Below are 16,430 nucleotides of genomic sequence, written 5' to 3' on the forward strand. Positions count from 1 at the left end.
TATATATATATATATATATATATATATATATATATATATATATATATATATATATATATAAAGAACACATAATAGGTTTGTTCGACTGAAGCTATAAGCATCAACAATGCCACGGGATTTTACTGTTTTCTATGTTGCACAGGTACTAGTGTACCAATACCCTTGGGACACATATTGGATACTGGTACACATACTTGGGTACCAATACTAAGGAACTTAATTCAGGTTTTTGAATTTTGTTTCTGTTTTTTGTTTGCATATAAGTTTGTTGTTTATCAAGCTTAATTCGATATGTAATCAGAAACTTTGATACAATACTAATTAATAGTAAACTTCATCACTTTTGAAGTAAGAAGTTAATAATTTGCAATATGTCATTGTTATATGAGTTATGATATTCTTGTTCATGTTTAAAGTTTGCCTTCTCTAATATGCATCTAGATACTAAACATTTAGCATATTTTATTATAACAAACATATTGCAAAGCTGAAACTAAAAACAATACATTAAATCTATAAACTTTATCACAGCTTTATTTTGAAAACCCATTATCATGTCTCATATTTTCAGATTTTCTATAAAATATTAAGATTTTTTTTTTATATGATGTACCCAAGCACCCCATCCCCTATTTTGAAAAATAGTCGTACCCAAGTACTCTGGTCCCTGTGCAACCTTGGTAGTATTTTGAAAGACTTAATTGTTCTACTAATCTCTTCGTTACCCAGTTTTTAACTAATTTCATTGGCATCTTTTTCAGTGACCTTTCTAAAAATAGTTTACTTTAAAGAAATCTCTAACCCAAAAGCTCTGATCAGAATCTGTAGAGATAAAAAGATCTTGGTAAGAACTTTCAAAAGCATTTTTTATGATGGCATAAATCATTTAATCTAAGAGGCACCAACAATAATTAGGCCAAATTTTCTCTACTCTGTTTTGCTTTCAAGATGCTACAAAAATACTTAGAACCTCTAGCACCTTCATCAAACCAATTTAGCTTAGCTCTACTTGCTGCCTCTTGATAACCAAACAAAGTAATTTACATAGACTTTGATCCACCACTGTCAAGATTCTCACTAATAAAACAACCGAGCAATAATGCGAACAACACAAAACATAATTTTCCTTAAATACACTTCTCTAACTAGCCTGCCTTGTTCTCCAGCAGTCTTAAGTGGCATGAGACATTCATAATTCTCATTTCCTAAGTTTACCAGTGTTTTGTCCAGCATCAAGTTTTAAGGTTTCTACACTGAGCATAGAATCCTATCAAGAGCAACAACTTCTCTTAGAAAATCCAAAAGGAAGCTGACGAGCACCCTCCCATCTAATAAGTTTTAAGTTTCAAGATATTGAAAGTAGACTTATGAATAGGCAAATAAAATGTCTCATAAGCAATGAAGCAACGATATAGAGGTATACTTTGCAAAGCAATTGTATTAAGAGGGCATCTCTAAGAGCAATGCTTGATAATGATTAGCTATGTACTTTGAAACAAACAAGCTTGGGAAAAAGCTCCAAAAGTTCACTTTTCGACCGCCTCTGCATAAAATAGAGGAAATCAGTGTAAGATCATTTGTAACCATTACAAACAACTTCTTAATGTAAGAAAACATGTTAGCAAGAAAAATTGAACTCAAACATACCAAAAGGATAATTCCTAATGTGCAGTCAAATACCTTTATGTTAACACAACCATTGACATCCAATGTTGTCAGTTTATCTGAGCAGAACTTGGAAAGAGTTTCCAGGCTTGAATCAGTTACTCCCAAAATTCCAAACAAGCTATGAAATGGAAAAGCAAAAATGTAATTATATATCAGCCTTTTTAGTTTTAAGGGAATAAAAAGGCATCTTTCAATAAAAATTTAGCTGTTTCTGCTATAGCTGTACCTAAGAAACTCAAGGTATGGGCAATTCTGAGCAACTGATTCAACACCAACATCTGTAACACCAACACACCTGTGGCAACTATAGTTAGCCTCAAAATATTTCAAGCACTAGCAAATAAAATTTCAACCACTGACACTCCAGAGAAAGAGATTACAGATTATACAAATGTTTTACAGCATTACCATGTTAAATTTAGTGATACCAGCTTCCTGCATTTGGCTATTGATAGAAGACCTTGATCGGACAGGTACTAACGCAATACAAAACACAGATATATTTAAATATTGAGTTTAATATATGTGACTTCTGAACAGATGCAAAATTCTGCTAAAATATTATACCAATCAATCAAGATGTGAACAAATATAGAAAAGTGATTTCCATGCAAACCTCAGCAACATATATAATATTCAAATAAGTAATAAGAAAAGCAAGATACCTGAGCACCACAGAGGTCCAAGATCCTTAATTCACTAAGATTTGATATCTTCTCATAGGATTTATCAGTAAAACTGCAAGAGGGGATTGTAATAAAATAAAAAATTATTAAAACCAAGGATAACAATCTAATCATATTGACAAGTTGTAGGACATCAGTCAACCTTGAATCAGCATAGAGGTTCAGTTCCTCAATGCTTCGACAATTGTGTAACAGCTGCATCAAACCAGCATCAGTCAGCTTCACACACCTGGGCCAAGAAGATAATACATGAGAGATCCTTGAAACCATCACAGAAACACAGAAAACTATTTAGCAAATATATATTACAATAAAAGCAATAGAAAGTATTGATGTTTTAAGGTGCTAATGTTCTATTCAGAATACGATAGCCTATTTGAATGTATGGGATAAAGCCTAGCATTACTAATGACAATTTTTTAGGGACATCTAATGTTGACATACTGAGATTTAGAAGATTGAAAATCAAGAAATGGGACAAAGCAATCCCATTTTCAGCTAAATTGTGTTGTCCTATGCAAGAACTGGAGAACATCAGTGGAAGAGGAACAATGAAATGGGGAAAATAATTTTGGCATATAAGAATTCATCATCATCGAGAATGATCCCTAAATCTGCCAATAAAAGCTCGATAGGAAGATCATCCCTGTGATCATGCTGCATGCAACTATAATTCGACATTCTAGTGTATCTAATTTTGGTTCTTCATAGAAATGGTAGATGAATTAAACAAAGAAACTCTATTAATCTCTAGAATGAATAAGGTAGGTTGTGATGATCCTCGGTTGATTATGTACCCTGATACCAATAAGTTTTCATCTTTCCATTATCCTAAATGCTACTTGTTAATTAACACCTATAAAAAATTATTAGTATGATTATTAGTCAAGTATCAAAATCTCAAAAAATCAAAAGAGGGCATTTCATATCAAATATTGGGATATTTATTTTAATCAATTAATAATTATCATTTATTAACTTATTTTCAATCAACACTATTAATTAAATAATTATTATTTGTCATTATATATTTATTATTAAATAATTAATGATTATTAGCCAACAATAATATTTGGTACAAAATAATGATAACACTTATAATTGAACAAAGCAAATACAAATTAAAAATATCAAATATAACTAAGGAAGGAAATAGCCTATGTTTGGAAAAGTTGCAATCAAGTTACTGGTCATGACCTCTCCATACTATACCATCACATATATATGATTAGGAATGCAGAAGAAATGGGGACCATTATTCATCCTCCTACTCACCATAAGAAAAACTATTACATCGTCTCAAGCCAGTGAAGAATCATCGCATCAGGAGTATTCGACTTAAACCTTGACTCAGTATTGAAACATCCAGTTGGATACATTATTTCAGTCTGAGCAAATCACAAACCGATAAGCAAAGAAAATCAGGATGAGTATCGATGGCAGTCCAGGAAAGAGTAGAAAAATCCATATTCATTGGTAGCCAATAAACAAAGTCAACAAAGCCACGTCAGAAAGAAAACTAGGTAGAAGACAATATATAATTTGTCATGCAAACAGGGATGCAAATAAAGCCAGTTCTCACCAGATTATAATCGCAGCCATCACTCCAACCATAAACAGTCATTAGAGCACAACACAGCAGAGAAGACATGTGAACACATTTCAGATCCTAGTGCAAATGCATTCTCAGGGAAAAGACAAGGATTATGCAGTCAGCAGATCGAAAACACCACTCAATTATTGTCATCTTGTTACTGTCGTCCAAGAGAAGAAATAATTGTGCAGATAAAGACAACAACAAGAAAGATTCTTCCACTTGGAAATCAGGAATCATCATTATTAAATACCAGGCAGATCCTATAGACTTATATTCTGAGAGTATATATTGAACTGTGAAGAATAATTTGAGTCTCTGAAATTTTGAATCTGTATATATTATCAATATAAGGAAAACAGAATTATATAAAGGTTCTTGGGAAGGAATTCAATATATGGACTACAGAAGAGTTTCAATTTGCAGAAGGCCTCTACTATTGCAAAAGGATAGTAAAATTTCCTACAGTACAAAATCCTTTAGGAATTAAGGCAGAGGTTGGTGCAGGGCACCTCCCTTTTTGGCTTGATGATTGGCTAGGTGTTGTTTAGAGTTAGCTAGGAGTCTTAGGATGTGTGTAATAAGATCCAATGGTCATTGGGTCCAAGCTGGTCCTAATATGCTTGTAAGGGCAAAAGTTGCTCATAGGGACAAAATGTTGCCAAAATGTTGTCAAGTCAGTCAAAAGTTGCTAAGTTTGAGCAACTAGGGTACATGGTCTCCTAAGGGTCCTAACTAGGGTCCTAGGATAGCTCTAGGAACACCCACTTACCTAAAACACTCAAAAGGAAAGAAATGCTAAAAGTTGCTCAAGCAACACTTTGCAACTTTTTGCAAGAAGTTGCTAATGAAGAAATGGGCGGTTATAACAACCCATGCTAGGGTATTTCAGCATGGGATGAAGATTTTTGGAGGTTAAAATGAAGTTCAGTTGCAGATCACACGTGTGAACAACCTGTGTGGGTGTTTCTCTGAGTTTTCCTTTGCATTTACACTGTTTTGCACTCTTGTACGGTGGCGTACGGATTGAATTGCACAATCTGACTTCATGGGAATGTAGAGTTTTGTTTTAGCTTTCTTTTGCATATTCAAGTTCATTCTGAAGTTGAGGGATTGAAAAGTTATACTGTATTTTAGGTGTCTGGGTCTACAATCTCCATTTGTAGAGTTGTAGCCATTAAAATGGCTCTAACCTAAGCATCCACGGTTGAAAATGAATGAAACTTGGTGGAATGCTAGGTTAGGTCCTGTACATAGTGTTTTTCTTTCCATTTTTGTTTATGCAACTGATCTTCTAATCTTGGAGCGATGCCCTAGGCTGACTACTTGGAGTAGGTGAGCCAGGACAGTGAGAAGATTTGTTTGGAAAGAGCACCCATGATCCAATATGACCAACTCAATGGCATGGTTCAGAGCCCTAGTGAGTCCCTTTAAAGGATGGAGTGGTTGCAGGAGTTCTTGTGAAGTTTGAAGACCTCTAGGATGCATTTTGCTGTGACTGGTCCAGAGGCCTAAAAACTAGCCTAGAAACTAGGGCCTAAGAGCAATTAGGGTTGTGGGTGATTTGAAGCTCTGAAATTTTGGATTCTTGAAGTGCTAAGTGATAGTTTTCAGAACCATATGGTCTTCCTTAGGATTGTGTGGAAGAATTTGCAGCAATTGACCAAAACAGTGAAAATAGACCTAATACAAATTAGGCCAAATTAGCCCTACTTGTGTGTGGTGATAGCAAAGTGATTGCTAACATGGCCAAAAGTGTTTGAAAGGTCTGAAATGGATATGGAAGGTATCTTATGCATAAGGAAGGACCTAAGAATTGTGTGGGAAAGATCCTAAGAAAGGGTTTGGGTTTCTAGGGGAAGGAACAAGGTAAGAAAGGGCTAGTAGGACTAGCTCCTAAATAAGTTGGATTTGTTCTTGGACCAACCCAACTATACCTAGGAGGCAAGTTGAATTAAGGGTCTTGGAGGCCAAGGTCGGTGGAGAGGACATAGAAGGAAGGAACCATTGGATGGTTCTAAGGGCTAAACTCTGACTAGGAGAAGATAAGTGCGAGAACCCTAGACCCTCTGCATCAGAGTTCTAACATCCTCTCAAGGGCTTCATTAGAGAGATTCCTTAGCAAAGTGTCAAATTGAAGCAAAGTGGGGATTAAACATCTCTGAAAGGTCAGTACATTGAAAGGGCTACATCATATGCATATGACAGGATGGATATATTCAACGAGTTATCCATAAGGTCTAGAACAAGGGAAATCTCTTCTAGGAAGGATGGATACGTCAATATTGATTATCCATAAGGTCTTGAAAAGAGGAAATACAGTGAGGAGTTGTTCTAAATAATTAGAGCACTAGGAAGCACTCCCTCTGGAACTAAGCATCTGATCATAACCTCTTCTTAGGAAGAAAATAAATTGGGAATTAGAACTATATTGTAATGGTTAGATAATATAAAATGTGTGTGTGTGTGTGTGTGTGTGTGCATTGTTAGAATGTATAGAATGTATAGTCCACCAATATCGCTGAGGGGGGGGGTGTTAATAAGTTATCCAACTATTATCACAATTATCAACCTTAATGAAACTTAACAATGTAAACAATATAATCAGAAACCACAACAAGATACGCATGCACAATAACACCAAATATGTTAAATAGGGAAACCCTTGATTAGAGGGAAAACCCTAGTGGGGATGATACCCACAAGATGATGTACTAATATAAATATTCCTTGTTCGAGGATGGACCCTGTTAGGAGTCTACAACAACATTCAATACATATCAGTCCTTGTTAGGAGACGTTGAATCTTCGTTAGGAGATTTCAACCCTATCAAGAGTTGTGTCAACCCTGTTAGGAGTTGTGGAAGGCAGATGGATCCATTGTCCAAACAGCTCCAAGGGCAAGACCAATGAGCCCACTGTCCAAATAATCTTTGTATTATTCCTTGCAGAATAATAGAATTGAATTGTACTTCCTTCCTCTTTCTCTATCCTATCAACCAAACCTCTGCTCCTTCTAATCTTGTAACCAGATCACAAATCTCGCATACAACAATCCCTTAGATCGCTTACTTGCAATCACCAAGCACTCTGCTCCTTTTTGCACTTCGCACAGAACATACACTCAATTACATTTAACAAACAAGGAAAACATCTTTCCTTTATACCCTGTCTTCAAAATAATTCCTTGAGTTGGCATTGAGGCTTTCCTAATTGATTATAATAAGATAATTAATTAATTTGCATTACAATAGCACTATTGGTTCAAGGTATATACAAAATTTCACACGTGTGACTTTAGGACTTGCGCACTCGCTAACGTCACCATCAAATTGTCCTCGGTTATTGGCTAACTGTGCATCACCAGATTATATCTCTACTAGAGGATATAATAGGATCATCAATAACTGCTTTCCATGCACTCTGCCTCTGCGTTGCTCTCTATAAATCACTTATAGCTTCCATACATCTTCGACTTAGACTCTGTGCATTTAACCTCATCATCAAGACAAGGTCCTGTTGGTGTAAATAATAAGTATTTACTATTTACACTTTACTTAAGTTTACTTAGGTTAATGCATTGTTTTATTATATTGCATTATTTTATTATTTATCTATGTGAGACACTTAGGAGTTTTCATACTCTTATGAGTTGTCATGTTGACAACACTGGAGTACGCAACTCTAATTCAACACATGGTGTCTACAACACTGGATTTTGCATCATTAACTGAGTTATCATGTAGACAACACAGTTATTCGCACTCCCATTTTAGCACATGTTGTCTGCAACATTATTTTGCGTGCTACAACATTGTAGGCTTATCCTCTCATCATCGCACTTACTCCCGTGCTTAATGGAGGATAACCGATATTTGGTGGACATGTGCCTAGTTATATGACTTATCATGTTGCTGACTTCTATGCATTCTAGAAGCTTTCCAGAGGCTTTTATATATAGGCACTCCTAGTGTACTTTCAATCCATATTGAATGAATATATCATCATTCTAATCATATTCTCTTTGGTCTACTGTTGTGCTTGTGTTTGAGTTCCTTGGTCTTGGGTGAATTTTTCCCTAAGGCAAATTCTTACATGGTATCAGAGCTCGGGGACATTCTCTTCACATAGCTGTTCAAGACCATTCATGCTTCAACACCTCGACCAAAATCCAGAGAATCTGCAGAAATTGAGTGTCTAGAGCCAAATCGGACCTCACCATTGCATCCGAAACATCAATTCGGTGAAAATAGGCTATAAATTATACTGGGCTAAAGTCGATCGTGAGGCAAAAAGTTTTTAACAAACCGGCACCTAGAGGCACTGATTTGCAATTTGGGTATGGTCGTCTATTCGATCTGTGCATTTATTTTCAGATTTGAATTTTAATTTAGTCTCTGCATTTTTGAATTTGTGGGTATTTTCAGAAAAAAAATTCGGCCCTATAGGCCCCTGCAAAGAATTTTTTTGTAGATCCAGGCACTGACACCCTAGCCCTACAAGGAGGAATATTTATTAATCAACGGACACAGTCAATTTTCCACGGACAAGCTGCACCAAATTTTCGGCTAACTCTGTTCAAACCAGCGAGCTTCAACACAAATCCGGTGAACACATTTTTCATTTCCCGACGATCCGCATCGAGAACCCGATGATAACTCTCACTAGCTAAGGACAAGCCTAGCGGCTTCGTTGTTGAACATACTGGGTGCATTGCTTTTAAATCGCCTTGGAGTTGTTATCCCACTCAATGTGGGACTAAACCCCACGTTTTCGACAACGATAATCACATTCACAGTGACAATCCTTCCACTAGAACCTTAAAACCGGCACCGCTGCTATTCGACCCCACTCCGCGAGTTTGCCATGCATCGGCTCAAAATTCTGCCATGCAGCCACATACAACAAGCCCTCGCTACATCATCCACCCCCTCAGTAGGTGACTGTACTGCCTACATAAACCGACATGTCAACAAAATCCACGTCAGTAGATCCACGTGGACGTCGTACTGCCAGCTCGGATCCGTACATGGACTTGTCATCATCGTCTATAAGGTTTCATACAATCCGTATAGTGTTGACATTATCCTGATGTCACGTTGACATCATCATAGGGCTCAGGTACACTAATGTCATTAAGTTCGCGAGCCTAAATTTGATGGTCATCTGACCGTCATCCAGAGGCAAAATAGAACTATTATGACGGTCGTATGACCATCAAATTTAACCTCGTCTTTTGCTGATGCAACCCTCTCCAAATTGATTTCTGATTTTGCAGTCCAACTTTGAGAGGCCATATCTTAGTCATTTGAACTCTAAATCAAGTGCGATTTTTTTTATTTTGGGTAGAATTTCCTAAACTTTTCAGTGGTGCGGCTCTTTTCTAGTTTTGGTGCACAGATTTGTTAGAAATTGCGTCTTTAGGCAACTGTACCTGTTCAATCTTGCATTTTGCAACTTCAAATGCTCTGTATGGGCTCATTTGGACACAAAAACAAGTTCCATTTTTTTTGAAAGTGTGTTATTTTTCGTCTACTTTCGAGATCTGCAATCAAATTATAGAGTTGTGTGGACAAAAGTGTCACTTTTAGAATTAGGTCCTTTTCTGCATTGTAATGCGTTGATATATCTTCAGAATTGTTGTATATTTGAGATACATTGTAATGTTCTAGTTTTGAACTCCATAAGGAGGTTATTAAAAGCCACATAACTATGCTACATGGTCCATTCAAATGTGGTGTCACTTAATGCAGAAAGGAGTTTCTCAATATGTAGATGGTACCCTTCCTAAACCAATAGGTGATCAAGTATCTGCCAATGAAATCATTGATTAGCAAACAATGGATAGGAAAGCCCTAGGTGATGTTTGTTTGGGGGTTGAAGACAAGATCATATATCAAATTCAGAAGTCTAGTACATCCAAGGAAGTTTGGGATACCCTCCAAAACCTATATGGTAAAGTGTCTGAGGAAGATGTTTTCAAAATTGAAGATGAGCTTGTCTCCTTAGATCCTAAGGCATTTGATTCCATACAGGATTTTACCATAAAGGTGAATGAATTAAGAACGAAACTAGATGATTGTGGGAGTCCTATTAAAGATAACAAGTTAATCTATCTCATTTATAATAAGCTGCCATCTGAGTACTCCACATTTGTTTCTACTTATAACACATCAAAGACTACATTAGGGTCTGCCTATCAGAAAGTCTCTTTTGATCATTATGTTGCACTGTTGGATAAAGAAGAAAAAAGGTTGAAATCAATGGGGATTCTCAATTCACCAAAGTCTAAGGCATTGGTAGCAAATAATGAGGGTTCTCAAAATTCAGCTGGTCAATCTTTAAATAAAGGAAACGGTAAGAATAAGAAATGGAAGAATAACAAATCAGAGGATGCAAAAAAGACAATACCACAATCAAATCAACAAGGCAAGTCTTCGTCGAATTCAAACAAGAAGGGGGACACTAATAAGGACAAGAAAATATGTGCTTATTGTAAGAAATTGGGTCATGAAGAACATGAGTGTTATCATAAAAAGATTGATGAGTTGACGACTATCATAAAGAAACATAATGTTCCACTGCCTAATGCTTATAAGGAGAAAGGATTTTCTTTAGACTCAAAGGGCAAAGGACAAGCACTCATGGCAAATTCAAGTTCTTCAAAGGAATGGATTCTTGACACAAGTGCCTCATATCATATGGGTTCTTCAAAAGGAGATTTTTCTTCATTGAAGCAGTCTAAGGTACCGCACATTTTTGTGGGAGATGATACAAAAATGGAAGTTGAAGGGAAAGGAAATGTGGAGATGGAAAATGGAGAATTCAAAGATGTTCTTTATTTTCCAAACCTTAGTTTTAATCTTCTCTCAATTTACCAAATCACTCACCTTGGAGATAATCATAAAGTTGAGTTCCTTCCTGACTCAGTAAAGGTGCACAGTCTAAAAGATGACTCATTGGTTGCAGTGGGGAAAGTTAATCATGACACAAGGTTGTATTCTTTCTCCCACTTAATGCCCAAGTCTCCTTCACAAACCTTTTTGACTCAATCCAATTCACAAATCCAATTATGGCATGAGTGGTTTGGTCATCTTACCTTCCACTATCTTTAGCAACTTTGCTCAAACAAAATGGTCAAAGGTCTACCAATCAACTTTTCCATAGGTGAATGTTCAACAGGTTCAGTGGATATACATCTAGAAGAGAAGTTACATAAAGGGAAGTCTTCAAGAGCACCAGTTGTTCTTCACTTGGTTCACATGGTACTAGCAGGTCCTTTTGCAATAGCATTAGTCAGCTAGGGTCGCTACATACTTACCTTCATTGATGACTTTTCACAGTACACTTGGGTCTACTTTCTTCATCACAAGAATGAAGTGTTGGATAAGTTTCTAGCCTTCAAGACTCATGTTGAACATAAATCAAGGAAAGCCATCAAAGTTCTATGGATGGACAATGAAAGAAAATATGTGAACAAAAGACTTAAAGACTTTTGCAAACTTGAGGGTATTGATCTTCAGAATCCACCAGCATTCAGTCTGCACAAGACAAATGTTGCAGCATTGAGAATCCGAACTCTTAAGTCCATGGCAAGTGGCATGATACAAGCCAAGTCTCTAGATCCATCACTTGAAGTCGAAGCAATCAAAAGTGCCAATCACATACTTAATAGGTCTCCTCGTCTTGCCTTAGATGGCAAGACTCCTTTTGAGGCATGGTAAGGTAGAAAACCAGTTGTGACACACTTCAGTCTTCGGTTGTCTAGCATGGGCAAACATATCTTCCAAGGGATGCAAGGCACCACCACCTCGACCTTGTACTTTCATCGAATATGAAGATGGTGTGAAGGTATACAAGCTTCTGGATCCTGAGACACATGAGATCTTTGTGGAGAAGGATGTACATTTTGAGGAAAGTTCACCCAGCTTATCCTCTAATCCTCTCTGCACTTCATACATTGTGGAAACTGATAGTGACACCAGCAATAGTGCTTCAACAAATTTAGATACGTAAGGTTCTATCGACAATTGTAGCGAGAGGTCATGACATCAGTATAGTCTACATGCATATATTGCCACAGTGATAGGTCTAGCACAGCAGGGTACACCTTGTCTTCCAGCTCCAGCAATAAGGGATGACTAAATGGAAGACATTGCAAGTTAGTTCATAGAGTCACACATAGCAGACTTGGGAGACATCCTTGATAATTTACATCTCTTTGATGAAGATGATCCTTCCACAGTTGTTGCGAGGGCTCACTCTGACCCTCATGTCCATTCTCTATATGATCGATCTTTATAGGTTGATGTGATTGTGGATCTTTATGTACAATAGTTGGAGGAGGTCTCTTTATCAGTTGAGGAGACAAATGGTTCCTTGACACAGGTTCTACCTACATCCTTGCCAAATCTGCATTCGTTCTTTTCAACAATGTTGGAAGGGCGACCATCAGCATTGATACAGGGACACTTGAATAGGTTTTAGGGCCACCATACATCTTTGGGATTGTACCTTTGCCATTGTTTCTTCCAAAGGGGAGGAACATCATTCAACACTCATGGACCAGCTTCTTCTTCGGAGCAGCAATCACTGGTCCGCATTCTTCATTTTGGGGTGGGGGGACTACCTTGTCTCTCTTCCTCTTCTTTCTTGTGGGGGGACTTTTTCCTCTTATGAGGTTTTCTTCTTCTCATGCTTCACTATTGTATATACTTGATGTATGTCATAATGGGGGGTCTTGATTACTCCATCCATCCATGCATCTTATTTTTTCATCTCTCTTTTTGGGGGAGGGTTTTTTCCATGAGGTTTTCCCTCTTTCTCCGCTTTATGAGAGATTGCATTTCATTATGTACATGGGTACCTAACATGGCCTAGTAGCTAGGACCCATCTTGCATTTCATTCTAGTTTTCATAAGCTTAAGTGCATTTCCCTAAGTTGCACTTAAGGGGGGGTGTTGGTGTAAATAAGTATTTACTATTTACACTTTACTTAAGTTTACTTAGGTTAATGCATTATTTTATTATTTATTTTGTGAAACACTTAGGAGTTTGTGCACCTTTATGAGTTGTCATGTTGACAACACAGAAGTATGCAACTCTAATTCAGCGCATGGTGTCTACAACACTGGACTTTGCATCATTAACTGAGTTGTCATGTAGACAACAAAATTATTCGTACTCCCATTTTAGCACATGTTAGCTACAACATTATTTTGCGTGCTACACCATTGTAGGCTTATCCTCTTATTATCGCACTTACTTCCGTGATTAATGGACGATAACCCATATCTGGTGGACATGTGTCTGGTTGTATGACTTATCATGTTGCTGACTTCTATGCATTCTAGAAGCTTTCTAGAGGCCTTTATATACAGGCACTCCTAGTGAACTTTAAATCCATATTGAATGAATATATCATCATTCTAATCATACTCTCTTTGGTCTATTGTTGTGCTTATGTTTGAGTTCCTTGGTCTTGGGTGAATTTTTCCCTAAGGCAAATTCTTATAGGTCCAACTTGTCCTTAAACACACTTCACTTGTACATCAAAACTTTGTTCATACAAGTACGATCTTTGTCTGCTACTCTACCAGTCTTTACAGATTTACTGCTATGTTGACATCAATGACAAACACAATCATGAATGCAACATGTCAATACTCTCTAGTGCGTAGGATACTCCCCTGAGGAATACCATCAGCATTCATGCTAACAATCTCCCCCTTTGTAATTGAGGGCAACATAGATAGAAAACATTTAAGTTCTAAGAATACCAAATAGTACTCTGTTGTTGCTGTTCTCATTTTTTCAAATCCTCTTCATCAAACAAATTTGAAAATCCTCTTCAACATTGTTTTGTTCTGTATCTTCATGTTGTATATCTCCCCCATAGAGATATTCATGAATCCTTCTAAATCTCCCTAATAAAATAGAGATTTTTTGTGCACTCTTCTCCCACATACACACTTGGGACATTCTTCTCCCCCATACCCACTTAGGAGATGTTTTTCATGCACTCTTCTCCCCCATTGACATCAATGACAAAGACCTCATTAAGTCAATTCACTGCTCCAAGTCTTTAACTAGCTCAACTGTCTAAAGACACTATTCAATACCAAATACCAAGAGTCCTTAATGACTCCGCTCATCACAGATACTCCTCCATACAGGAAGCATCAGCATTCAGTCCAGTCAAACAATAGTGCTCTGTGCCATTGGACTGATGCAATCTCTACATCATCTACTATGAAGTAGGTAGGGGCATGACCCCAAGCATACCTCTCAAGTACTCAAATGCATAGTTGGAAAGCTAGGACTCGGCAACAACTTGCCAAGCCCCCCAAAAGTTTAATTAGGAAATACTCAACCATTAAAAAAAAAAAAAAAAAACTTCGAAAAACTTGGTAACCTTAAAAAAGCACTGAAATTTAATTAAAAATACATTTTTTTTGCAAAATTTAATGAGAAGATGCATCTAATAAGTTAATTAAAGAGAACACAAAAGAAACAAGCAGAGTTTAAATATATATAAATGCACAGTGGGTACAAAATCACATTCTCATGCAAAATGCTAATGGTGGGAAGCAAAATAGTAAATAGTTTCAATCTGTCAAACTGGAAGTAAATACTAAATACATCAATACAATCACATCTTCCTATTTCCAGTTGTACTAATAGGAAAGCGAGGGGGTCTAGTCCTTGAAGAAGTGCCCCACACTGGGATTGGGCATGAGTTGCGTGTCTGTGAAGTCTAAGGTTGTGCCTCCTTGCTTGGCGTCCCTACTACTTGGCTTGGCGTCCTAGAAGAGGATGTATCTCCTATATGTGGCATTGGTAATGCCTCCTCTGAGTTTGAATCATCATCGTTATCATCCTCAATGTCATCCATTGTGAAATGAAAATTTGTTCCAACACCTCCCTCCATGGCCTGCCTCTCCAAATCAGTGACCTTATCCGCTGAAAACAATAGACCTGGCTCCTGTCTCGTCCAATCAGAATAAGGATCCATCTTTTCTAGATCAAGTGGATCAGGTAGTGCTGAACTCTGTGCCCTTTTTATGCACAACTTAAGATTATAGTGCACATAAACAAGGTCATTAAGCCGTCTTTAAGTCATTTTGTTTCTTTTCTTTGTGTGGATGGACTCAAATAAGCTTCAACTGCACTTACAATGGGATGCGCTGCAAGGTTAGCATAGGACTTTGAGAGAAAATTTCCTTTAAATTGGGGTATTGGCACTCTAGCTTGCTCACCAACCATCTACAAAACAAAATATAATAAGTTATAAAGCAATGAAAAAAGATAATCAGCAAACACAACTTATCAATTTGCGAAAGTTTTAAAAGTTTGATGCTTTACCTAATGCTTGAGTAGGCTCTTGCTCTCTTTGCTAGCATAAAGAGAACAAATTACCCCTCGATTCCACATAGACTTGTTGTTCGGTCACAACAAGGTCTCTCTCTGCTTCATTGGATGTCATTCTCTCAATGCATTTAGAGAGACCTTCCATGACCTCTCCGTTAGGATCTAAGTAGGAATCATCAACCCTAAAACAAATAGAAAATGATATCAAGTCTTACTACAAAACCTTAAAAAGTAAAGTAAAATGAACTCATAGCAAAATCCCAAGGACAATCTTAGTACTTGAATTTAGGGTTCAGGAAGTAGTCTGCTGCATGAATGGGTTGATGGAGCATATTGTTCCACCTCCTATCAATTATTTCCCAAATGGGGTCAAATCTGAGTTTGTTCGCATGATAGTAATTTTGAATAGCCTCTTTGGCCTTATCCATGGCCCCATAAAGACCTCCCAATGGGGATTGCTGCCCATCACATATGCGCAAGACTCTAATCAGGGGCATAGACATCTACATTTGAAATTTGAAAAATATAAATTAGTTAATATCATAGTAAGTTATGAATTAATAATGAAACTTGAATTAACTAAAAATATAATATTTTGATTCTTAAGTTACCTCCTTAATCTCCTTAGCCTTCACAAAAAAACTATTATCAAAGATTATCCGTACCATAACCTCTCCTTCGGGCTTCTTTGAGTAAGGTGAAGCAACCCAATCTGTAATGTTCCTGATGCAACAATAACAAAAATAGGGTCCATGATCTCTGTCGTGTGTGAAACAATGGAGTATGGATACACTAGAACTGGGGTCATATGGCAATGTGGGCTGAGGAGAGAAGTGCGAATGATTGTAGGAGGCCGTATGGCTAGAGATAAAGTGGCCATATGGTGGACAATTGCAAGTCTTACGCTGGCAATTGGGTAGCCATATGGTGCAGACCAATTAGCCGTATGGTGAAAGATTGTTAGGCCGTACGGTGGAGATTGTTAGGCCGTAAAGTGAGGATGGATGCCGTAATGGAGACAGAACGATGTATTGTGCAGGTGGTACAGGGAAACAAGGGGTGGTATGGTGGGTATAAAAGCTGTACAACTGAGTCAGAAGGTCGTACGGTAG

General features: G+C 37.3%; 1 protein-coding gene across 7 annotated transcripts in view; it reads right to left on the minus strand.

Moving 5' to 3' along the window:
- Positions 1–986: 986 nt before the first annotated feature.
- The window catches only part of LOC149541179 (RNI-like superfamily protein), a 277,715-nt gene continuing 262,271 nt past the window's right edge, over positions 987–16,430 (minus strand). For 3 of the 7 annotated variants that reach the window (XM_089802186.1, XM_089802184.1, XM_089802182.1), the window contains 6 exons: positions 2,497–2,583; positions 2,334–2,406; positions 2,077–2,144; positions 1,895–1,972; positions 1,681–1,786; positions 987–1,543 (listed from right to left, as the gene is read on the minus strand). In XM_089802186.1, coding sequence (XP_089658312.1) covers positions 1,478–1,543; positions 1,681–1,786; positions 1,895–1,972; positions 2,077–2,144; positions 2,334–2,406; positions 2,497–2,583 — 478 coding nt within the window. In that variant the 3' untranslated portion in view covers positions 987–1,477. The remainder of the gene's footprint in view (positions 1,544–1,680; positions 1,787–1,894; positions 1,973–2,076; positions 2,145–2,333; positions 2,407–2,496; positions 2,584–16,430) is intronic. The other 4 variants (XM_089802183.1, XM_089802185.1, XR_016356490.1 and 1 more) reach the window with 3 other exon arrangements.

The sequence above is a fragment of the Cupressus sempervirens genome, chromosome 9 (assembly GCF_028749045.1).
Source record: "Cupressus sempervirens isolate cs-2001-9-10 chromosome 9, ASM2874904v1, whole genome shotgun sequence".
In the NCBI taxonomy this organism is placed as follows: Eukaryota; Viridiplantae; Streptophyta; class Pinopsida; order Cupressales; family Cupressaceae; genus Cupressus; species Cupressus sempervirens.